We start from the raw sequence: 25,096 nt of genomic DNA, 5'->3' as shown, positions 1-25,096 counted from the left end.
AAAGCAAATGCTTCCTTAATATGCACCAAACAGTGACAGCCTGACCCACTCTTGCCTGGGGCCCCACTTTTCCCACTAATGCTGAATTGTTGGAAACCCAAACAACGTTCAGCTCCAAAGGGGAAAATGCCTGAATCTGAAAAGGAAGTAAAAGAAATTGTACCAGGGAAAGAACACAGGAATGGACAAGTTCCCAGAGTATCTCTCTCTGTCAACAAGCATGTAGATTCTTTATTACTAGAATATGCAGAATCCCGTGGGAATTGCTGCATCTTTTTTTGCCTTAACTTTTTCTTGCCAGTCCTTCCTTGGCTGATTGAACCGTCTCGCTGATGGGGGGAGGTTGTCCCATCCAGAAGACACTCAAGAGCAGGTCTCAGGAGCCACATTCTTCACAGAGACAGGAGAGGATGTACCGATAGGTGGCTGTGAGTCGCATGCCCCCTGAGCAGCGCAGCCTCAACGCTTTCAGCTTGGAGGTCTGGGGCCGACAGCAGTGACATGAAGAGCGGAAGGGCTGCTTGAGGACAGTGCTGAAGGACACCAAGGGCTCGGAGCGTGAAGCCTGGCTGCAGTGCCCCTCACACCTGGCCAGAAGCACCATCTGAGGAGAGAAGAGAGGTGGTTACCCTGCGGAGATGCCAAAATCCCAGCCAGGTCGCACAACCTCCTTTACAAGGACCTAACACTCTTTGCCAATTCCTTCTGGATTAGATCACTGGCTCTCAACTCTGGTTGCATGTAGGAATCATGTGGTAAAACTTGTTTTTAAAATGTCCACACACAGGCCCTGTCTCAGACCAATTGAGTTAAAATCCTTGAAGACAGAGCCAGACTTTTGTGGTTTTTAAAGCTCCTTAGGTGATTCTGAAGTGCACTGAGAGTTTAGAACAACTGAATAAGGCCCACCACCATGATGTGCGAATAAAAATCAAAGAACAAAAGAAATTTCTTCAGACAGGTGACAGTCTACCATTGGCCCAATGCCAATTCTACCAGTCTCAAAATGCAGGAAGTCATTCCAAATTAAAATAAGGGAGTAAAGAATAACTACATAATAAAAAGCTATGTGACAGGAATTGCTAAACAAAAGAAATATGGTTTCTGAAGAAGAAAAAAAAGGTGATCTGAGTGATACTTAGGAAAAAATATTCTAAGAATATGACTTGAAACAAGGGCAAGAACAAGAAACAACGTACATTTTGGGCCCTGGAATGACACCTCTGGGCTTATATATTGAGGGGGCCTAAGATTTGTGTAATCACATCTTCAGAGTCATTTAGGGCAAATATTAACTCATTCTAACCAACTCCATTTCCAAAAGTAGATTAGCATGATAATAAAGCTTGGACTGAGGTAACAGAGGATGTGTATTCTTTATAATGGCTCTTAATGTGGTTTGAGTAAACAGACTCCTTTAAGAATCTGACACAAACTACCAAAGTTATCCCCAGAACAATGGACATAAGCACACACTCAATATCTTGCATACAGATTAAGAGGATAGAGCTGAGGTTCATTTATGTATCCCATACATAAATCCTGGTGTCCTGGAAGTGGCAGTCATTAGTGAGGTTGGGAGGGCAGCTTGATTCATTAAGCTATGTAATCCTATATAGTGGGGCACAGAGGGTAAGAGGAACTTGAGATTATTGGTCCATGTTTATGTGGGAGAGTTTTGCTTGATAAATTTCATATTAAGTGATAGAAAACATTGCCCTATAATTCCAGAACTAACAATAAGAATAGAAAAAGTGGAACTATTTAAATAAAAAGGTTAAAAGATACATAAATACATAAAACCATTTGACATCTACTTCATGGTACTTTAGGAGTTAGCAGCTGTTATTAAAAACACACCAACTATTATCTTTAACATTATCCTATATGACAGAATTAAACCATGATTAAAAAAAGGAAATGGCCTGCTCATCTTTCCAAAAGGAAGAGAAGCAGGCTTCTGGTAATTATAGATCATTACCTGAGAAGATGCTGGGCTGAATTCAACAATCTCTTAGTAACCAAGAGAATATGAGATACTAGGAAACAACCAGCAGGGCTTGGTGAAGATAAACTGAACATGATCTACTGATTTATTTTCTCTGAAAGATCAGAGGTGGAGAGAAAATGACAGCTGTAAGCTGTTTTAGTTTTATTGAAACTTTTATTCTATCCTGCCTGCTCTTCACATTGATAGGTTAAACAAACATGATCTAAAATAAGTTTTGAAAGATTATGCCATAGGTCAGTAGTACCTGGGCCAATCCTTGGTGCCTACCCTATCCCACTAATGAAAGTCCAAGGTCTTCCCCAGTCCCTTCTCCACACACGTACCAGTACATGGGAAGAGCTCCTTGACATTTCATTTTGAAGTAGTGCTCAATTTACTCATTTCTAATGCAGGTCATCTATTAGGCATATTAAGCAGTTATTCAAAGAATCACCTCCCAAAATGGAGTCTTTAGAAGTCCAGTTTCAGGCTGGATGGATAATAGTGAACATGTGTCAACAGACTTAATTCAGAAGCAAAGACATGGTGGTACATTATCCCCAAATGATACACATACAGGTGAACCAAATGTAGACTTTGAATGACCAGGCATTTAGCCTTGGTCTGTAAAATAACAAAGTCAGCAATGTAGGACCATTTGTAGAAGAACTAACCTGATAGTGATTTCACTAAAAGTTTGCAGGGTCTCAAGCTCTACCTTCAGCTCATTCTGAAGGACAAGAACTCCAGCACTGAAGACCTTGGGGTCACCTCCAATGGGCCTCTCTTCCTTAAGAGCTAGACTTTTTGGTCAAGGAGAATGCGCAGACATAAAATAAACACCTTCAGTGGCTGCTCTCAGCCTTCAGAATAAAGTTCAAAATCCTGAACAGGCACTAAGGCCCTCTATGACATGGATTTCACATATCTTTCCAGTAATTCTTACAACTGTTTTCATTCACATCACCCACTTTCTATTCTGATCAAGCTTAATCACTTAAGAATTCATGGAACTATACTGAATTTTCCTGCCTCTTGCCTTTGCTCATGTCTTTCTTCTTTCAGTAATGCCATTTCCTCCTAACTCTGCTTAATGAAATCCCAACTACCCTCCATTGCCAAATTCAAATGCTCTTTCTTTGAAGAAGAGACTATGCACTCATCTACACCATGGAATTCTATGCAGCTGTAAAAAAGAAGGATCTCTTACCCTTTGGGACAGCCTGAATAGAATTGGAGAGTATTATGCTAAGTGAAATAAGCCAGTCAGAGAAAAAGAAGTACCACATGATCTCACTCATATGTGGAATGTAATAAACAAAATAAACTGGTGAACAAAATAGATCCAGAGACATAGAAGCATGGAACAGACTGAGGGATCTCAGAAGGAAAGCAGGGGTGGGGGAATGGGTGAGGAGAGATTAATCTAAGAACTTTTATGCTTATATGCATAACCTATGGACACAGACATTGGTATGGGGAAGGCCTGGGGCTGGTGTGGATGTGGGGTGGAGGGGATCAATGGAGGGGAAAAGGGGACATCTGTAATATTTTTAACAATAAAAAAAACAAAAATAAAAGACACTATGAAACAATTATTGGGCCCTTGATATTCTCAACACACACACACACACACACACACACCCATACACACCTGCACACACACACACACAAATCCCCTCTCTGAAAGATTCCCAGTATGCAGATCTTATCTCAAAGCTGAAAACTGTATTAAAATCTAGCTGTGTTTTGTGTATATATGTTGGATAGTTAAAGTGAGGAATTTGTAAGATCCATAATGAATGTTATTAAGGAATGAAAGGGATAAATATCTGCTCTCCATATTCACTGTTGATATTCCACATTTTAGTCTCTGCCATGCCTCACTTGTGTTACAGATTTAATGAGCATCTTCTGACCTCTTCCAGACCAGAGCTTCTTAAACTATAATATGTATGTAAACCAGAACCTGTTAAAATGTAGAATGTGACTGAGTAGTTCTGAGTGAGGCCAGAGATTCTGCATTTCTCATAAGAGTCTGTTTTATGTGAGTACTGCTGGGATATGGGCCTGTTAAAATTTGAGAGGCTCTGCTCCAGATGGTTCACCAGATAGTGACAATTTAGCTAATAATAACAATAGCAGCTAAAATTTATTGAGTGCTTTCAACATTTAATCCTCATGACAATTCTATGCTAAAAGCACTACACATTATTATCTGTACTATTGTTACAGATAAGGCAGCTGAGGATTTAGAAAGTTTAAGTAACTTGCTCATACTCACATATCTGGTAAATGGCAGAGCTGGAGTCAAACTCAGGTCTGTCTAAAACCAAACCCTTGGTCTAAATCACTATAATATCATGCCTCCTGATATTACAATGCTTTCCTGAAGCATGAACCAATTCACACCTTTCTCTAATCTACTTTGACCTGCTTCTGGGGGCCTTAACTATATATCATTTCCATACAAGTCTGACTTTTGTCTTATAGACTCCTTGGGACACATCATCACCACCTCCAAGCTTATGTAGAGCTGAATCTTCTAAGATCCAATGCAGTCCTATATAATACCTCCTTCATTGTCAAGACCCTCACTCAGCTCCATCCCTCAGTGATTTGGGGACTCCTAGGGACTCCCAGCAATTCTTTGGATAGTACCACACACTCTCTTACTCCTAACCAATTAATTCATCCTTCAGTTCAATAAACCTTTGACACCTTCAAACATCAGTTCACCTGCCAAAATACTGCCCCCAGTTTGTGGCTGACATATCTTCCTCATGCTTGCATGACTTGGCTGTGTTTTAATAACATGGGAGGACTCCTCTCCATTTTGAACTGCACTTACATGCTGTTAATTGAGAGCATCTACACTATTCTATTATAAAATCACGAAAGGAACTTCTTTTGACAAAGAACCCACATGGGGCTCCACCTTTAGACAGTGAGTTCAACAGTTGGTTATTGCTCATAAGACCTATTGGCTTCTCACAGCACAGGTGGGTGATAGATACATTCTATCTGCTTGGGTCCAGTTCATTTTTATTATCTTATGTTTCCCAAACAAGTGACCTGATGCTAGGAAGCTAGGCAACTTCTCCAGCAGCCCCTTTGTATTTCCCCAACTTTGTCACTTGGCTCCAGCTGGATGTGAAAGCCAGTTTCTTCCAATATGAACAGTGCTGCCAGATTCAGGGTGTTTGCTCAGGGACAGGCTCCTTCATGCTCTAATCTGATTTTCATGTGCTGGAGCTAAGAGTAATAAAAAGGTCCTTGGGTAATAATAAAAGAATAGTAAGGATGATGATATATAACATGTATTGAATGTTTACTAGGCTCTAGGCACTGTGCCAAGCCCTTCATATGCAACTTAGTTCTTAATAATCATTTCAGAAGGTAAACTCTTCCTATTTTACAAATTAAGAAGTTAAAAAGCAGAAGATAAGCTAACAGCCTGAAGTCGCATAGCTGTATAGTGGAGAACCAGGCTTCTGAACCAACACAGTTTGATTCCTGAGCTTTTTCTCCTAACTGCATGCTATACTGTTAGGCCATGACAGTCAGCCTGTCAGTCCTTCAATTTTCATAAGATGTTCAAATTGGTCACGGGCAAGGTCAAGCTACATTGTGAAGGTTGTAGCCTGCTGTGATTCCTGGGTCCAGACCAAAGAATGCACTAGAGACCTTAGGCCTCTGCTCTTTCTGGTGACCTATCAGATTTCTTAGACAGTTATGTTTTTTCTGCAATACACAACTATGTTCTGAATGAGGAAAACCTAAACACAGATGGTTTTCATCATCCTTTATTGAAAGACTCTTACCATCGCCAAAGTCATTTCCCTCTTCTGTCATGTAGAACACCCATGAATTCCTGGCTTAGGCCATGACTGACTAGATATCTCCATCAGTATCAGAATAAAGATGCACCTGTCCTATCCTAGAACAGAGTTTTGGCTATTTTACCCCAAATGAGTGAAAAACATGTTTTGCCTTTTTCTCAGCAGTGTACACTGTACACCTCTTATTTAATGGCACCCCTTGAAGAACCCCTTTTTCCTCAGCAACAAGATTTACCCGTGTTTCTCCTAAACTTTCCCTCACCAACACCTTCAACAAATGACTGTAAAACTCATCTCCAGGGACCCAGATCGACCTTTAAAATGTCTGTGCCAGGCTGAAGGCATCATCAAAATTGCAACTAGAGGAATGAAACAATGTGTATGGGGGAGGTGGTGGTTGTGGTAAGAGCTTTGATAGGGTGGGTGGGAACTTGGCAAACTCCAACTGGAATTTGGTCCCTTCCCTCTGGTCACAACTCAATGGGACATGAATAGACCTTTGAGCACGGAACACTTCCCTTCCCTCTCTCCCCCATTTACTTGTAAACATTATGAGAGCTAAAGCTTTGTCTTTATTTCTATTTTTGTGCCTCTAGTACCTACCACAATGCCTGCACATAGTAAGCATTCAGTATACATTTGTTCTTTTTAAAAAAAAATAAGTCATATCTCCCCAATAGTTAATTGTGTTATAAACTCAATATTCTCGACTCCCTTATTTCTTCAACTACTCTATGAGCTTCAGGGGCACCAGCAGGAGATAACTTGGGGATCCTGACCACTCCCTCCCAACCCCAAGGCTCAGTTCTTGGCATGCTAAGTCCCTTTTACTTGGAATTTTCCCAGGATTTGTTCCCTGAGCCTTCCTCCCCCTTCTCTGCTGTTGTAGTTCTTGTGGTCCTTCAGAATTCAGACAACTTTATGTCATGGTTCCACACCCATGGTCACCATCTCCCCCTACTTATCCAACTTAGACTTCAAATATCTGTCCCACCAGTTTGCTTTCCTAATCTCAGTTTCTGAAAATTTTTCCCTGGCCTGAATCCAGAAGTGGCTCCCTCCAGTCCCTCTTTCTTGTGCTCCCCTGGGAAGGGAAGTCAGACAACAGGATCTATTTCTCTGACTTTTATCCTTCCTTTTAGCACCCAACAGAGTGGCTTACATTTACTTTGCTCTTCTGCATGCTCCCCCCACCACTGCCAAGTTACTGTGTTCAACATGAACCACATTGAGGTTTATTTTCGTAATCCTTTAAGGCTATAAGAGATCCTAACAGTTATTGAAGTCACAGTAGTGACTGAAATAGAAAAGTGAGTCTGAACACCTGTCCAGTTTATAACTTCATCATCAAGATCATAATATTATTTATTAATATGTATTATATGCTAAAAACTGTGCTGGATGCTTTACAAATATTATCACCAATACTCATGCCCACGCATTTAGGTAGACAGCAATAGCTCCATTCTATAAAGAAATAGAGGCATCAAATAAGTGCTTCATTTCCCCAAGCTGACAAACTGAGGAGCTGGAATTTGAAACCAGGTCTCTCACTTAAAAGTATGGGATGCCTCAGTTCCCTAAAAGATGTCCTAGACAGTTCGTTTCCACTAACTAGTGAACTTTTGCCTCTTGGTTCTATAATCTTTACTTAGAATTTCAGGGAAGATTGTAAATGAACGTGCCACTCCCAGATTTTTTGTACCCAATCCTAGGAGGTGTCAACACTAAATGCCACCAGGCGCATCATAATCTGTGGCCACACTGACCTTCTTGTTGGACCAATGTAGTCAGTCTTTTCTGCCTGAACCCATCTCAACCTTTTCGTGAATTGTTAGAAGATGGGCAACAGGCCCTTGGGGCTGGCCAACTACAAGTTTAGGGCTATGGGAACAGGCAGTTTCATGGAAGGCTCCCTGAAAAGCTTTCACTACTAGTTCTGGTTCTAGAAATATTGCTGACTATAAATAATAATTTCCAGCAGATTAGAAGTTAAGCCTGGATTTCCAGTACTGGCTCCTGCATTCTACTTTCATTCCTCCATTATGAAACTATATTAGTTGTTAGATGAATGCTCCAATGCAGACATTGCCACTCCTGGGCTATATAACATTGACCAATCTACTTAACATTTCTTTCAGGTTTCAGTTTTCCTTGACAGTAAAATGGGGATGATAATGCTTTCCATCACAGGTTTGCCAGCAATGATTAGATTATATAGTATGTGGTGCCTGACATATATTAGCTGTTCAAGGAAGTGCCCTCCCTTTCCCAAGCCTGGGTCACAAGCTCCCTTTCATCTGTCTTCCTAAGGGCAGACATTGGATACATGTAAATCAGGAATTGTTAACAACTGAAAGGCAAACAGTAGGCATGTGCTTAGTAAATAATGGCCTTTGGACATCACATTGAGAGAAAATTTTACAGAGAGGAAAAACCTACTCTAGTTTCTTCTTTGTAAAAATCCCTGTTAGCTATTTTCTAAAGAAAAGCTAAATGCTTTATCCCACATCTAGATAGACAAACAGTTTTGTTAAATGAGATCCATTAGAGAGAAGGCCAGTCTGAGTCTGTGAAAGTTAAGAATTATAGAATAATTCAAAATGAAAAAGTTTTTGTTCTTGGGTACATAAAAAAACCTAATCCAGGAAAGTCTGGGTAGTTGAGATTCTGCCAGGCATATTTTATGACCAAAGAAGAAAGTTTTCTAATTACAAGCACCATTTACATAAAACTATTGCTATATTTGAGATAGTTTAAGATGTTTGCAAACAGATTGTTCACATGAAATTACAAACATTTCTCTTACTATCACAGTTTTGCACTATTTACCATAGCATTCTGGAAGAAACAGAGATGAACAAAGGTAGACTAAAGCCTTTTTCTAGGACTCATGCTCAAGCACTGTGAGTTTGTTAGGTTTGAGTTAATGACATTTCTTCTTTGACCTTCCCTTAACGAATGTAATAATTGTTAAGGTATTCATCCATCATTTCACCAAATATTTCCAGATTGTTATTTCATCTTTGGAGATGCTCCTGTTTCTCTGTTCCTTCTAATCATCACATTGACAGTTTCTTTGAAGTAAATTTAATTCCTTTTTTTTTTTAAGAATCATGATTATGGGGGAGAAATCATCCATGGAATAAGAAATGCTAAATGCTAAATCCTAGCTAGTGCTATATGGGGCTAAGGGAAGAAAAGCTACTAATTGTTCCAGCCAATTTCTGTGCAATCACAGTTGTAAAAACACATCCCATCTTTTTCCCCCAATTTGTTTTAGTTTTATTTCCTAAGAAGGGATTGTGGTCTTGCAAAATTTTCAGTTTATTCTTTTTTATTCTTTTTTTTTTTTTTTTTAGCTCTACAAGTACAAATAAGAGACAGAAAGTTTTTCTTAGGTACAAGCAGGACTTTGGGACAAATATCATTTGCGCTGTTTGGTAACACAACTCTATTTGTTACAGTCTTTCTCTTTAGGTCTATTTTTTTCCCACAGTCATAGATGTTACTAATATAATGGTTAAAATGATTTAACTCAAATTCTGATACCCCCCAAACTAAAACAAGCCATCATCATTGAACTATAACCAGACAAGTTATGGAAATTTTAAAGGCAGACAGAAGTTGCAATGTTTTTAGATGGAGGATAGAGAGATTTACTTATATGGTCTTAATTCTAGTGGTTGATATTACAAAAACTTCTTAATTATACTGGTAATTTTTAAAATATTTGCCATATGAGAATGTTTAAGTGGTTTTAGTCTCGGGACTAAAAGTGGAAATCTCTGAAGTTGGCCTAAACAAATCCTTATTTACCAAATGTAGGTAAATTTCATTCATGTGACTGGGGCAGTGACAGTCATGAGAATTCTCATTCTAAGTTTGTTCTTCCCTACTATGTGCCTCCCTTCTGGGTGGTCCATGGGGTTGGCCATTCTTAGTGACCTTTGAAGTATGGTATTCCTTCCCACAACTTGTGACATCAGTTGCAATAGTTGCCTGTGCAAAAAACTTACAATCACTCCAAACAAGAATGATTTGGATAATCAATGTAAAAATGACAATTGATCAAATTGCCATTTATCTTTTGAAATCATTTTAACATAAACATAGAAGGTGAAGAAAGTCTTGGACCACAAGGCCAATGACTATTTCATCAGGAAACTCTTTGAAGAGCCCCTCAAGAATTATGTTTCACTGCTCAACCATATTTCTTCCACTCCCTTCTTCTTTATTACTGGTGGAGGTAGAAGGTGTTACAATAACTTGTAGACTCCATTTTTCATTCTTGAAAAAGGACATTACCACACATAAATTTCACAACCAAGGATAAAACACACCCCTCCTATCTTTGGTTTAGCAACAATTTTATTGCAAGAAACTTCTAGCTTTTCTTATTGACTTTGAGCAGCCTGAAAAGAGAGACGCATTACTGACAAAAGTGCAAAGCATGGTGAGAAACCCTAAAAGCATGATTCTCCCACAAGCCTTGTGGGCCAGCCATATAGCTCAGGTTTGGGCTGTCATCATAGTTCTCCATCCCCTGACAAAGGAATATAGCTTCTCTCCTGTTTCTATAAGTAATGCTACCCTCACAGAGATCTTGTTCTTACCTTTGAGCTACACTTGTACAGTGGGTGACTGATAGAATCGACATAGTGGTGCCTCATGCAACGTCGAGGGTCCGAGTCCATCATGAAGGAGCTGTCTGTTTTGCTGTCTGTATCTCCCATTAGTGCCAGCAGGGAGAGCATAGAAAAGGATGCAGCTAGTACATGATTTCTCATTGTTGTAAGGAAAAACTTCTCAAGTGGAACAGCAGAGGGAGGCAGAGGACTAAAAATTGGAAATGCCTTCACCTCCTAGGATCCAGTTCCTTCCAAGGAAAGGGCAGGATCTGGTTGAAGCTTTCTGGTTGTCATTGTCCTTTGTATGCCAGAGTTTTGTCTTACTCTTTGCACTTGCAATCCATCATCACTGTATCTGCTGCACAGCTGGAATGAAAACAGAAATTATTTTCCCCGGAAACATTTACCGAGAAAACTTAATGGAACCCAGGAGGTATTGAGTAGAATTTTTCCATGTCATTTCAGTAGAGAATATTGGTTTCTAGAGTGTCATTAGCATAAACTGCTATCCATTCCGCATCCTCTCCACAGCTTATGCTATATATTTATAACCATTTAAAAGTGGAAACAGTGGTTTAATAGAAGCATATGTTGACTTTAATTGCTGGAGTCCATGTTCCTAAAAGCAAGAGTAGTTTGAATCCAGTGTAAAGAATAAACATGTGGTTCTGGACACAGCATAACTAAATTGGGTGGTCTCATCCTTGTTCTTGGCTGGTGAGTTCTAGTCAGTTTCTCAGTAAGCTTTGGTGTCAACGTCAGCTTACATGGATAGAGAGGAGAAAGATAGGCACTAATGAACACAAGCCATGTCCCATGGGAAGGAAATATATTTTCCACTTCTAAGTCCATACCCACCCACTCACCTAGTTTTCCACTTCTGTGCTCTGGGCTCATCCTGTTTTTGTTTTAAGCCCCATGGCACCCAGCATCAATGACAAACTGCATCTGAGATACACGTTATGCTAACTGGCTTCCAGTGTGGTTATGACAATATGTGTATTTGCCAACACAGTCACACATTTCTGCAGTCTCTGTAGCCTGAGAACATGGCATAATTTGAAAAAGTAAGTGGTCGTTGGAACAGAAAATTAGCTTTAAAATGTGAGAGTGCTATACCAGCTTTCCTGAAATTTGCTTTGTTTTTTTAACCATACACCTCTTAGACAAAGGACTGGGGTTCAGAGATCTCCCCAAATCAACTCACTATCTCCCAAGGCATGGCCAACATTGGTGCTTTTTATCACAACAGAAGACAAAGAGTATAAAAAATATTTTCATATTTAGGAAAACATTTAGGAAAATTGGTGAGAACCTAACATTACATCCAAAACAAAAGGAACATGATAATCAAAGCTTCAGAAAAACTTTCAAACGTATTTCAGATAAAAGATTGATTTTGTTCATAGTACAATATTTTTTTAAAGTTCCTACTCATGGACAGTCTGAATAAACAGGGAAAAGAATTGATTAACAGAAGAAAGTATTAATAAGATAAAGATTAGAAGTTCAAACTCATATAAGTCAATTAGTTTTGCTCTAATAAAGTAGCCCCAGACCCACTTAATCTGAGTTAGCTGTCTTACGAATATAGCGCAGGGGATCCCAAGCAGAAAAGTATGTGTTACATTGGCCTATTTCAGACCACAGCATCCCTGGCAATGGCAACACCTCAGCATGTGTGTGTTTCAGGGAAGTTTTATAAATTGAAGGAAGGGCAGGGATCAGTAACAAGGGGACCCACCTGGACTCTAACACTGCCATTAATTAGCTGGAGGACCTTGCACAGCTCATTTAAATTGTTCCAGCCCCAGTTTCCTCACCTGTAGTGTAGGGACTTGGAAAAGATAGCAAATACAATTCCCTCTTGCTCTAAAAGTCTCTACCTGATACTTATGGATCCAGTTACCACCATCTTCCTATGCAGAAGATAATCCTAATGTTGAGGAGATCATCTTTTCATACAACTTTGTACCATTTTCCTTTATGTGGATGCTAATGGAAACATTGACATTGATCAAGCCTGAGCCTAAAGCTCCAAATTGGCAAAGGATCCAGAAAAGCATTTTTTGTTTTCTTTTCAACTGTATAGTCTAGGTTTCCCTATGCATATTACACTGAAACTCACCAAGATTTCAGTTCAAAGAGCCAGCGTTTTTGGGCTGGGGGGGAGGGGGAGGGTTCATAGGCTGCAATAATACTGACCATTTCCTGAGTTTCAATATGACTATATTATCCCAAGTGGTCATTTGTCTCTTTAAAGCCTTAATTAGTCTCAGAAAGAGAATTTATTAGATTTCTCCTTTCACCACTCCAGTTTACAGATATTTCCCCCAGGAATCAATGGCAAAGGAATGAAGGGAAAAACAGACATTCTAGTCCTGCCCCTCCCTCCCCACTGCCAGCACCTTCTCTTCAGAGCCATGGCCAGGAGATATGGTCAAATGAGCAAATGAAATGAAAGAAAAACACATATAGCATAATAGTAAAAAACAAGCAATAATATCAATAACAAAACTTTATATATGTGTATAAATAATTGTATTTGTTAGCATTTGCATTCTCTCCACAGAAAAGAACATATAAAAATATAAATAGTTCTTAAACATAGAAGATGGGTATGATCACTCATCTGAAAGAAGTGAAAATTAAAGTACCTTGAGCTACTTTGTTCAACCAATCAGATTTACAAAGATTCCAAAGTCTCATCATGCACTCTGTTAACAAAGCTATGGGAAAGAGGCCCATTTTAGAGTCAGTACAGTATAAATTGATACAAATTCTGTAGAGGCCAATTTGGCAATATCTATTAAAATTGCAAATGTATATAACTTAGACCCAGCAATTCCACTTCTGAGAATTATCCTACATGTGAGATCATGCAAACTTATGGTTATTCACTATAGCATTGGTTGTCATAACATAAAATATAGCACAAATTATCCATCAGTAGGAAACTGGTTAAATATATTATACAACATGCATACAATGTAATACTATGCAACTGTATAAAAAAGAATGCAGAAATTCTACAGATTTGTGTTGTTAAAACTGGGAGGGACAAAAATATATATTTGTGTGTATTTGTATTTGCAAAGAGAAGCTCTGGAAGGATACCCAAGTAACTATACAATTACCTGTGGAGGTTGCAAGACAGGCATGGAAGAAAAAGCTTTCACTGTATACCTTTTTTTTTAATTTGTAGATTTTTGAACTTGCGAATGTATACCTATCCTAAATTTTATTTAAAACATACTTTCTCTTTTAAAAGCTAGGTATAAAATAGTAATTAAGTTAATAGATGTTTAAAGTCTATGTCAGTATTTTAAAAATAGTATGATATTTTTATTTCTTATAAATATAGGAAGACATACTAGTCTTTTCTTAGTTCTTGTGCACTCCTGCCACCTAGTAGCAACATCCTGAATTGCAAGTACAGTTAATTTTTTTTTTTTTTTCCTGAAAGGTGAATAAAATACTTTTGCAAGCAATAATATGAAGTTTATACTGATAAAGAGATAGATAATGTCACACAAAATGTAACTGTATTATAATATTTTCTCTTTAAAGATGATAAGCTGAACCCAGAAGCAGTAATAAAGATAAAGTATAAAAAAGATGACAGAGGAAATGTTGCTTTACCACTAATAACAGAGTTTTCATTTCAACACACTCAGAAAGCATGATACTTTTTGTTCAGTTTTTGTATTGACTTCTGAAATAAGAATGCAAGCAGCAATATAAATATGCCACAGAATTCACAGAACCTCAAAACATAACATTGGGATTTTTCCCTTAAGTGTTCAAATTGAATGGTTCAACATTGTTGTGTTAAAGAAGGGATAAGCATAATGTTCAAGAAACGAGGGATGTTAAGTCCAGTTGTCCGAACATTGTGTTGTTTGGGGTGCATAGCTGAGAATGTGCAGAGTGCCAAGGGAAGTGCTCACAAAGAGGAAAAATGAAGGAAATTTGCATCAGTTGAAATTCCAACTTTAGGGCAGTCTAAGGATCTCCATGTCTGTCTTGTAGGAGCTTCTGTCATTTTTCTCAAAATTAAATTAATTCCAATTTGCTTTCATTTTTTAAAAGCTACATAGCATAAAATCAAATGCTGCCTATCAAGACTTAGAACCTCTGCCCAGCCAATGATAGATTGAATGAGAGAATGACTCTTTTGCTGAACTCAGTAGCCCGAGGGCTGCTTTGTGCTCTGGATAAAGTCTCTGAGACATGGACTTGGCCACTGTACAGAGCCCACATTCTAATAGCTTCAATGTGGACCTTTTGCCGACAGGAGAGGCACGTAGGTCAGCTTGCCCGACTTTGGAGCTGCCCTCCAAAAGATACCAGTGGAAAAGAACAACTGGTGCCCAGATTTCCCCACCTGTCATCCTCAGCGAAATAATATAGCAGAGCTTACAGTGGGCCCAGCCTCCTGGGTGAGAAATGGTGTTGTGTCTACAAATCAGCTCACTCTTGGGCTGACCTGTCTGCCAAAGGGTAAAGTGCTGGTTTCTTGCAAAGTTATTTCAGCAACAGGCTAAAACAAGTGGCATGTGCCAAGAATGGCCTGCTTGCCAGGCAAGGGGGTGGTGCTCCAGTATTCATAACGGCCCCCCCACACACACCTGCTCAAGCTGTTTTCAGTACTAATATATGCAGGTATTGCCTCCCATGGTTTCTTTCAATAAGCATTTATTCAACACATTCATTGAGCACCTACTAAGTGTCTGCTTGTGTTCTAGGAGATAAAAGTTATGGGTCAAGGGAAAAAGTAAGTCCTATCCTAATTCCCTCTTCCAACTTACTGCACCCACCAGCAAAAAGTCTTGGCCTGTTGTTTCCCTGGGTTATTCTTTGGACGCATTAATAAAACCCCTTAACATCTAATTTGTACCCAACATGCACAGCATCATTTCTAAGATCAAATTAAGCAGATAAAGTATAATAACTCTGGAATGGCATCAGCATAACAGAAAGAATTATTTGATATTTATTATAATGTAAAACAATCATATCAAGTATGATTATGGTAAAGATGACAGATGATAGAGCCTCTCTCAAAGGAATTGCTAAAAAAAAATATATTTAAGTGTAGAAGCAAGGTTGCCACTAGATAACTCTTCAAACTAGGATTAAAAAAGCAAGAGACTCAAGGTCTAATCAGGGAATGTGAAATGCTAAGTAGACCCTTCCCAGGAACTCAAAGAATTCCAATTGGATCTAGTCAACTAGATGCCTTAGAGAATAAGTCAGATACCTCTTCACAAGGCACTTAATATATAAACTGTAAACAGCATGTTGGATTGTATAAAGCATCCCGTGAGTTCAGTGAATGAGTTTTGATATTATTTTTATCTGGCAGCATAGCATATCAGCAGCAGCCAAAAAACCATGACTGGGTCGACCCAGAGGCAGTAATACTGACAATGAATGCTGTTGGGCCTCCAGTCTGCCAGCCCCAGGTAGCTCCAAGGATGAGGAGCCACAAGGTCACTGGGGAGGGAGCAGCTCTTGCCCCTGTTGTCTCATGGTGTCTACGCTACAATCATAGGTGAAGGAGCATGTGAGGCAGTGCCTGCCCCAGTTGTGCCACCTTAGAAGAAAGAAAGTGATGATTAAACAGCAGTCCTCCAGTCTGGGATAAGACTCTCTGTTTTCCCAACATGTATTACTAGCCAAATATGGCCAAACTCAACAGCGATGGTGATGAAGGAAGACAAAATATAGAAGAAACAAAAGGAAAGGAGAAATATAGCTCAGGAAAGAAGTAATAAATCACAATCCTGGGGTAAATAAGGGTGCAGAAAAATACTGGGACTAGAAGTAATTTCTGAGGATGATCCAACTCTCAAGTGGACCCAACTGTGTGCATGTGTCTTTGGACTGAATAAATTTACTGTCCGGGAAAGGACTGGTGTGGAAGGATTCAACCTTGAGACTTCCTGAAACTTAAAATTCTGATTTTCAAGAAACCCAAAGGAACCTTTCATTATTCTCTAAACTCCCACTTATCTACAGCTTTCATATTTTTCTCCCCAAACCTATTTCTAGACTATGTTATTAGTATCCCGTCTCACAGTGTTTTACATTCATTTGTCAGAAATACTGTATAACTATTCCACTACATTCTGAAGTTTAAAGAACATTTTATTGTTGCCCGATCTGGTAGAAAGAAGGCTGATCTGAGGAGCCTCAAGCTCTGAGTCCTACCTTCCCATCATTGTCTGTGCAATCTTTAACAAGTCACTTGACTTCTTTGAGACTCAGGTTCCTCATTTACAAAATTAATGGAATGGTATAGATGTTTCTATAGTTCTATCCATTTCTAATATTCTCCAACTATATCTAAGTTTCTCAGAGTACAGCACCTGCTTTGGGGCTACATAGTCTCCAAATCAATGCTACAGAAAGAGTTCCTTACTCAAGAAGTTAATGATTGTGGAAAAGTCCAAACAAGTTCTAACGTGGTGCCTGAGGCAACACTGAAGGCCAAGCTATAAGAATTTGCCCCTTGATGAGGTCATATGGGTGTCCTAAAATAAAAATAGTGCTTAAAACCAATATGCCAGCTGGTGTTGCTCAGTGGTTGAGCATTGACTCATGAACCAGTAGGTCATGGTTCAATTCCCAGTCAGGGCACATGCCTGAGTTTCGGGCCCCACCCTTAGTAAGGGACGTGCAAGAGACAGCCAATCAACGTTTCTCATCATTGATGTTTCTGTCTCTCTCTCCCTCTCCCTTCCTCTCTCTAAAATCAATAAAAACATATTTTTTCAAAAACCAACATGGTTCATAAATTAATAATATGCTGTTAATAATAAGTAGTTAGTGAAGATATTTCACCAGTTGCTATTTCTCTTAAAGCTGTCTTAAAATGTGTAGTGCTTTTTCCAGTGTCCACCAAATGGGGAGAGAAGAAAGACAAATAGTAGTCAATCATGCTAGAATTAAACTTTTTTCATTTGATGATAATGATGATGATGCTGATATACAGGTTGAGTTCAACACCCTTATACCTTTCTTATGAATGAATCTTATTCCTAAACTGAGCTTGAGACACAGATCCTCATGCCTTAATGGGGCCAGCTGTGATGCTGTTTCAGGATAGAAGAGGAAAATTGGTTAGAAGAGTTGTTTTCTCTGCAGATGTAGAATGAATAAAGTACTGGTGGTCAAGAGCAAGGCACTCTGCTAGGTGTGGAAGCTTTGTGCTAAGGGAGGTACATTCTCAAAGTCCTGGGCTGGAACTTAGGTCTAAAAGAGTTGCCCATTGTATATGGTTCTTGGATCTTGTGCTGGGCTTACGTGGGCTTCTATAGTTTCTATGGAAAGACTCACTCTGAGTTCTTAACAGTTGACACAACTAACAGACTTTTAGAATACAAACCTTGCAAAAATTGTAAATGACCAGATCTGATTACCCATGTGTCAAAAAGCACAATACAGTTAAAGACTTTTCCTCTAAGTGTTTGGATTATTTTTGTAAACCTAATGAGCCCACTAAAAACTGTGACTGATACGGTGACAAGCTGTCAGAAAATGCTTAGGGGTGGCCTATAGTGCCACAAATCAATAATAGCCCTAAACATGGAGTCCTCCTTCATCTTATCATCAATAAGTAATAAACATAGGGAGGGAAGACGCCACAGAAGTAACAGAAGAGAAGGAGGAATCTGCCACTGCTCTTTCAATGATTTCAAATACACAATTTCAGATAGGAAAGGTTCCCTTTATTTCACCCACTTCCTGCTAGGAAGGGAGTTTTCATGTGAGGAATGAGACACATTCTAACCACTCACCTTTGTATAAAACTCTTTGGAAAGAAAACAGGAGAGTTCTGAGTTACCCAACCCAGGGACTCAGTCCTGCCAAAACACATGAATATACTTTCTCTCTGTGGAAAAGAAAAGGTGGCCAGGTATTCTGGGGACCTTGATGGTAATATAATCTGACACTGGTTCTGCTACTGGACTGCTGGTTGTGGTATGGACTTACGAGAAGAGAGGTTGCCAGTGTTAGCTCAGGGTACAGGCTCCCATTTACTGTGGAGCCAAATGAATATGTTGGCTTTTCTTCAAAGTCTCCAGCAAAGTGTTTCCAAAGCTGCATTTGAATATCCTCACTCACAACAATGTTTTGGAATGATGAGTAGTGATCTCACCTAACAGCTGTAGAGCCCTTAGTTAGAAATGGGGCATAAACAGTAGGAGCAATGCAGTCTTTCCATTTCCCATTCAATTTGTCTTTTCTTCCCAATGGTAGGATTTGAATACTGAATTCAATCTTATTGCAATCTAGAATATTTGTGGATGCAGAACTATGTCAAAGGGGTAAGGTTAAAATAATATCACATAAAATATGTTTCTCTATATTGCTAATAACTCAGAACTTCTTAAGCTATTGGTTTTCTGTTTGCACCTTGCTTTGCTAATTCTCCTGCAACAATTTTATTCTTCTGCTTTTAGATTTCAAACCACAGAAAAAATTAAATTCTGAAAAGGAGTAATTTCTCATAATTTGGGGGAAAGTCACAAAAACATATCAAGTCCTAAAACATTACCTTGTGTTTGAAAGAAAAGTTGAACTTTGAATAAGGATTGGATTTCTTTGATTCTTCCCATCTATTTATTGGCAGGTATTTGTGTGCCTACATTTTACTTAGAGTTGAAGATGGGGAATATTTTTTTCACTTGAGGAGTGTACTTTCTTTCCTTAGGAAGAAAAGAAAACAACTAAAGCAAGTAAAGAAGGGAACTTCAGAGTTCAAACCCCTCTTCCTAGGAGGGAGTAGGTGAAATTAAGGAAAGCTTTCTTTCCTGAAATTGTGCTATTTGAAAATTTGTAGTGGCAAATTTTGAACATCAAAAATAATCTTTTATCCTTTCTTTCGTTACTTCTCCCATGACCTGCTCTCTTCCTATTTGTATTCCCTATTGATCATAGAATGGAAAGAGATTCCATGTTTAAGGCTATTGTTGGTTTGTGACACTGCAGAAAGGTCACCCCTGATCACTTTCTGACAGCTTATCAACTTTCTTAAGTGTATTAATCTGTTGCACTCTCATTTTTAAAGGATATTGCAATTGATTGGATCGCAGCTTTAAAAAAAAGTTGGTATTGTGCCAGGCTCCTTGGAAGAGAGAAAACTGTATGAAAAATTCTTAGCTTTTGTAGAAAAACAAAAAGGAAACTATATCTAAATTTCATAGAACCTAGTTTAATGCTCATGTGCAGATTTGATATGAGGGTGAAATGGACCCCAATTGGATGAATTCCTGATTTATTATAAGCAATGAGCACTGGGGATATATCATCGACTGAAGTTACCCATTTTTTAAATTTTCTGAGTCAGCACTCTTTCTAACAAGAAAGTAGTTGTTCCAGACTGTGAACCCTATCCAGGGTATTACATTCTGACTATTGAAAATGGGTTTAGGTGGTGTGACTCTCAGCAATATATGCTCATCCATCAGACTCTGAGACCCTCTGATGAAGGGGACAGTAAGCATGAACTATACCAAGCAAACTATTGGCAGGCACACACACAAAAAGCTTTACAGATGTGAAGGCAGTTGGCATCAGAAATAATGCCACAGGCACAATCTTCCTTAAAAACTCAAATGTGTGGGCTTGTGAATTTGCAGCATGCAACCTGCACAGCCAAGCCAGCATTCATTTCAGTACCAGCTTCTCCCACCCTGCTGTACACACATGGGGATTTCAGAAGGATTCCCCATTCTTTGTTTTTTCTTGGAATCAAACATAAAAGTTCATGGTTGCTGATCTGATGGGTGAGGAGTGGGTACTACCAGCTGGAATGTTGCCACTGGCAGGGGCAGACAGAAAAATAAGAATGCTCTTAATGTCCTCCCAAAGAAAACCTTTGATGGACAAAAGAGTGGTTGTATTTTTACCCTCTCCCTTCATGCTGCCAGGCGTCTTTAAATAGATCCTCTAGCCTAGGGACTTGTATGGAATAATTCATATTAAAATCCAAGAAGTGGCAGAGGAGGAGAGTTGGTTCTTTCTTCTCTTTCTTTTCTTTCCTTTTCTCTCCCCCCCCCCCCCCTCCTTTTCAAGCTAACAGGAAAATACTCATTTTAATTCAGCTATGTTAATTTTTTTCTTTTGGGTCTTTTAATGAACTTTAGCTAATTCAGAAAGACTACCAAAGCCCCTAGGAAAAGAAAAGGAATCGGAAGCTGCATTGTAGATTACTCTTTAATACCTTTTGGTCCCAAGGACATTAGCAGCATCTTTTAAGGATGCTGCACAGAGGGGAGTACATGAGGCTCTTAAATGGGAATGTCTAATTGAAAAGTCCAGTTTTTTCCATTTGCAACTCATAAATCTGTTGTTGTGTTAAGAGGAGGAAAAAAAAGAAAAAGAAAAAGAAAAAGTCTTCCCCCATCTCCCCAGCCCCATGCATTTTTAGTTCAGCTCAACCCAGGATCCTTTTCTCCCTTCTCCCTTTCACCAAGTGGATTTCATAAAGACATTCAGGTCCACGCTAGCCAAATTAAAAGTCCTGTTTTTCCTCTTTCCTTGGGAAGAGAAGAATGTGGGAAGGACAGAGAAAGGGGGAAAGGGCCCAAGGATTCAAGGAGCTTTGTTTCAAGTCACTTGTCTCTCCCTCTGAAATAGAGAATAACCACATTTCTCTTAATGTAGGCCGAAGTGCATCCAGGCGTTGCCATAGCACTCCCACCCCCAGCCTTTTGCCAGAGATGTGCGGGTCACTGTGATGGTATGCTTGTCCCTGCCAGCCCGGGTCACTGAAGCCCTGCTCTCAGCAGCCTAAAGGGCAGCCGAGCCATGTGGCTGTTCCTTTCTGTGAGTGGGTTCAGGCTCAAGGCTCCAACAGCCCCCCGATCCTATCAGCCCAGCAGAGCTGTTGCCAAGAATGACATCCTGGGAATAGTATGGAGATGGAGAGACCTCAAGGAACAGGACTCAGACTGTCAGGAAAACAGGCAAAGGGCAAGCTCACAATGGAAGGAGCTCAGGCAAAGGGAAAAGGGGGCGGGGTGGGAGTGGTGGAGAGCAAAAGAAAAGAAAGCCACATGCCACCCAGGAAGATTCCAGGGAGGGCGGGAGGAGGTGGTGGAGGAAACACTTGCAGGAAACAAGTACCCAGACATGGCACTGCCAGTCTAGCTGGATTCTTTTCTGAATTAGATTATGCGAAAGAAAGAGGGGAAATATATAGCCTGCCAGCTGTTCAAAGGCTTACAACCTTGCTTTTATTGTCTGGGTAAGTTGGTGAGGTGGGGCATCAGAGGAATTCCAAACATACCATCCCAGAGAAATTTTAATATGTTGCCCAGTGTCATACACGAAGAGGAAATAACAGCTGATCACAGCCATGGCAGGCTACAGAAATCTGGGCCCTGGCGCTCACTCACCCTTGCATGGCCCAACTTCCTTCTGCTTTAGCACTTCTCAGTCCTTCCACCTGTCTCCCCATCCCTTCTGCTCCCACTGGCCCAGCCATGGGGCCTGGACAAAGTAGCACTAACTGACTAACATGGGAAGAGGTGAGGATGGGCTGGAAGGCTGCTGGTCAAGAAGCTGAGGGCTAGCTAGGGTGAGTCAGGCACCCCATGGAGTCAGAGGCATTTAATCCAACCACTGGGGTGAGGCAGGGGTTGTGTTATCTACTGATAAGGATCAAGGACCCTGGTGATGCTCTCTTCAGGATTTTTTCCCAGTAACCTATCCCTGTCAGAAAACACGAGACTGGATTATTTGAAAGTAACACTGTGTGTGGTTCTCATGGAGACCTGGGTTTGGAGAACAACTTCTATCAATCTCTTCCCAGGGGCCTCTTGAACTTAGGCCAGACCCAGAGGTCATTGGTTTTGATCCTGGGGGTAGCACAAGTAAGTGGTAGGAGATAGCGACTGCATCTTCCTCTGTACATGTTTCTAATTCAATTATTCATCAAGTGGCCCTGATGTCAGCTTCTGAGTAGGTGACACATAACCATCCCAGATAAACACAGTGTGTGGTCCTTTATAAAGGGTGATCAAGGGAGCAGAGGAAGGTTAAACTGCCCTTTCCCTAGGTTTCTTCTACCTAGGCAAGAAAGATCCAGGTCATGATAGCTATACAGGTGACATGTACCCAGAATCCAGTATAAAGGCCTAACAAGAAACACTTAATCATAAATGGTAAGAAAACCCATTCATAAGTGGTAATAATTTCAACTAAATCTGAATACTAACAGATCTTTTCAATTATTCCTTGTAATAAGGAAGTCATTGTCCAGTTTACCTACTGGCAAAGCCCATTTCAGTTCCAAAATCTAACTGGAAATAACATACAAACTGAGAACAAAAGCATGGGACAATGTCTCATCCACCTTTGCATCCATCAGGACTAGCATAATTCATTAGAAGAATGCTGGAATGAATAATAAACAATAAGAATAATAGTACTTGAGTTGTGAGTTTTTGAAATGGAGTAAAAATTGCCAGCTACCATTGATGGCTATAATTCTAAGAAACTCATCACGTTTTTCAAGGGCCCCGGAAAATAAATTAGTTGGAAATTGTTAAATGTATTGAAAAGTTATTAATTTCCCCCTTGGCAGTGTCATTGGAACTCAATTAAAATGGAAAACTCCACAGGCATCTTTCCATCTGTAGGTGTCAACTGCTTGGTACACAGTCATCAAGAAGGCCTTAATCAGTTTTCCCTTTACCTGTACTAAATATATTTTAAAGTATATGACCCAAAACATTGCATTTTGTGTTCAGACACTCTTATGTAATAATCTGAATAATAGTTTAAGAAAACTGTTGTGATTCAGTTAAATGCCTTGTTAACAACAACAGTTTTAAAAAATCACTGTAAAAGTGTATAGCAATAGAATCTATAGCATGATTAAAGGCTTTTTCAAACAGTAAATATCCCAAACTTGTAAATTAACTCATTGAAAAGCCAGATTTTCTTTCAATAATGCCTGCTAGGCTAGTTATTAGAGAAAATCAGAAAGGTTCCTATTAAACCATGTCTCTGCTCCACAATGAAAACTGGTCGATAGAAGCCAGACTGGTGAGAAGAAAATGGGCAGATATTTGCATTTGGTATAAACACACAATCAAGAAGCTTTCTGCAGTCCCCTGCTATATTTGGTTGACACCCACAGCCAACACTGCATTTTAGGCATCTCTATGTTTTCAAATGCACCTTGTATTTAATATTATGTGTTGGAGCAATTTGACAATGCCAGATTATTGTAATTAAAATACACTAATATTAGGAATGAAAAGAGACATGTTTCACGGCATCCATATTTGTTATTAATGACAGATGCAAAGAATAGAACCTGGGACTCTCGTTTTGCCAAATAGCTTCCTTTCCCCACACCTGAATCTCAGTAGAGAGGGGAGTCTGCCTCTTTCATGCAGGTTTATCTGGACTCCTTCATTACAATGAGCCTCATTTAGAGGCATTCTGAGTCATTAACATTCTGTACACAAATTCCCGTCCCCCAAGTAAGAGTTATGCCCAGGCCTATTACAGTCCAATTGTTCACTTTAACAGAAAACTTGTATTCAGGGGGTTGAAATAACCCTTCAAATATTCCTCAGGTAAGAGTAATTCCTATAGGTCCTTGTCCCTGTGCTGGTGGGAGCATCCTTTCCCAGTCACTGCTTAGACAGTGTAGCATTGGTCCTGCTGCAAGAACAAGCGAACTACTAAAAATAACCCTTTGCAGTAAGGCCAAGTCAAACAGCATGCATTTCCTCTGAATTTTTGCCCAATCAAAATCATATAGTAAATCCATCCTCCTTTCTCCGCAGTGCTCCTGACTGCATCTATGGAAGCAAAGTCTTTGCAGTTTTGGAGAAGAGTGCAAAGAAACAGGATTCCTGCAAATTGTGACACAGAAAGCTAGAAATAAATGTTGCCTATTGTTTGAAGTCATTCTAAGCACTCCGGCAGAGCCCTGGCAGGAGATCAGCAGCATACATAAGTAGTAATAAAAGTAAACAGTGCGCTTTTAAGCTCCAAGGCTTGCCTTCGTTAATAGTGCCCCCATTGTAAGAGGGATGAGGGCAGTGGGGAAGATACTGGGGAATCCGGAATCCATGTCTGCATGTTGCTGCTTCTCAGTCTCCTTTCACAGGGTCAAATATAAAAACCATTACAAAGTTACACCCAACTAAACAGAGTTTGAAAGTTAAATCTCTTTAAGTCAAACCAAAAGAGATTTTCCAGCCTCTCTGTGAGGCTCCCCTGCTCTGTCACAGACTTCAAAGACCCGTTTACTTAAAAAAAAACACAAAAAACAAAAAAACAAAAAACCACAATGCTAGCATGCTACAGAATAATGCAAATTAAATTAATGCAAATTTAAGTGGTATTTAAAGGTTGTTTCTTTGTCTGAGAGGAGGATGAAATGCTCGGTTTGGAAAGAAGTAATTTACTAGGCAAGCCGTCAGCGCTTGTTTTCCTGCTTACCTTGGGGGAAACGCAGGGCTCCCTTCTTCTCAGACTTTTCTGAGAGCTAGAAAGAGGTCCTGTTACTTCCAAATGCTTTTGTTCTTCTGTCCCTCTGTCACATGGCTTGCCTTTTATATTTGCAACACACAAAAGTTAGGACTGTTGTTTAAGCG

The 25,096-nt window shown here is 39.6% G+C and overlaps 1 protein-coding gene across 1 annotated transcript; it reads right to left on the bottom strand.

Moving 5' to 3' along the window:
• On the bottom strand, nucleotides 1-25,096 carry NDP (norrin cystine knot growth factor NDP). The gene is made up of 3 exons (XM_016218510.2): nucleotides 24,942-25,096; nucleotides 10,449-10,829; nucleotides 1-604 (listed from the first exon to the last, which is right to left on the bottom strand). The coding sequence occupies exons 2-3, from the start codon at nucleotides 10,620-10,622 to the stop codon at nucleotides 377-379; spliced, it is 402 nt and encodes a 133-aa protein (XP_016073996.1). The 5' UTR covers nucleotides 10,623-10,829; nucleotides 24,942-25,096; the 3' UTR covers nucleotides 1-376.

The sequence above is a fragment of the Miniopterus natalensis genome, chromosome X (genome assembly GCF_054644295.1).
Source record: "Miniopterus natalensis isolate mMinNat1 chromosome X, mMinNat1.hap1, whole genome shotgun sequence".
In the NCBI taxonomy this organism is placed as follows: domain Eukaryota; kingdom Metazoa; phylum Chordata; class Mammalia; order Chiroptera; family Miniopteridae; genus Miniopterus; species Miniopterus natalensis.
This window is presented reverse-complemented; position numbering and strand designations above follow the sequence as displayed.

What these genes read in the sequence shown, in the direction of transcription:
- NDP (XM_016218510.2), bottom strand. Translation starts at nt 10,622, where the DNA reads ATGAGAAATCATGTACTAGCTGCATCCTTTTCTATGCTCTCCCTGCTG. An exon ending in TGTACAAGTGTAGCTCAAAG is followed by an intron (nt 605 to 10,448) that starts GTAAGAACAAGA and finishes TTCTCTCCTCAG; the next exon opens with ATGGTGCTTCTGGCCAGGTG.